The following is a 797-nucleotide window of genomic DNA, read 5'->3' on the forward strand; positions in this document are numbered from 1 at the left end:
CTGCCTGCGTTGGATGGATGATGGTGGGCGCGACGGTGGACAGACGACTGCAAGTACACGTGATAGGATCTTTACTTCAACGGGCATGAGTGCGATGGGGCGGAAATTGCCCGGATCGTTTCGTTGGCCCTTCTTATAGAGCAGAATCACCGCGCTCAGGCGCTGCTGGGGGAGAAGGCATCCGAATTTGGACCACTGATGATTGAAAACTCGGGTAGGATGGCAGCAAATGTGGAAGGCGCAGTGAGAAAGAAGGCCACCGGCCACCCATCCGGGCCTGGTGCCGTATTGGGCTTCATCGATTGCAGAGCTGCCCCGAGCTCAGCGGAGTCGATGGGTCGACCCAGGTCGGTGCGTTGTGCAACGGTGAGCGACTTCGTTACATGATCGACAACTTTGGCTCGAACAGCCATGTTCGGACGAGGAGCATCAGGGGGAGACACTATGATGTGACTTCCAGTGATCAGTGAAAGCACGAGCGACAACCACGGGGTTGGTGGACGTGCTCTCGCCAAGCGCTACGCTGGTAATAGAAACGTCGAGAGCGGGGTGTTTTCGCAGGAAATGCGAGGTCGCCTTTTCATTTACATTGGAATGGTGGTCGAATCCAGCGTCGAGGCATTCTTGGCGCCACTCGGTACGAGCTGTGGTGTAGGACGCATTAGCAGACTCGACGTCATACTCGGATGCCATGTTGCTGCGATGGGCGTGCTTTAACCGATCCCACTGGAGCCGAAGGAACTGCAGCGCCGAAGACCGGTGTCGTTGATGGTTGTATTGACTTTGTCTCAGCTTGG

The 797-nt window shown here is 56.3% G+C and overlaps 1 protein-coding gene across 1 annotated transcript; it reads right to left on the reverse strand.

Annotated features, from left to right (window-relative positions):
* Positions 1-155: 155 nt before the first annotated feature.
* On the reverse strand, positions 156-693 carry H310_14394 (hypothetical protein; the record flags this gene model as incomplete). Its single annotated transcript, XM_008882250.1, has 2 exons — positions 156-442; positions 477-693. 2 exons carry the CDS (start codon positions 691-693, stop codon positions 156-158), a joined length of 504 nt encoding a protein of 167 aa, XP_008880472.1.
* Positions 694-797: the final 104 nt, after the last annotated feature.

Source organism: Aphanomyces invadans (genome assembly GCF_000520115.1).
Source record: "Aphanomyces invadans strain NJM9701 unplaced genomic scaffold supercont1.68, whole genome shotgun sequence".
Taxonomy (NCBI): Eukaryota; Oomycota; class Saprolegniomycetes; order Saprolegniales; family Verrucalvaceae; genus Aphanomyces; species Aphanomyces invadans.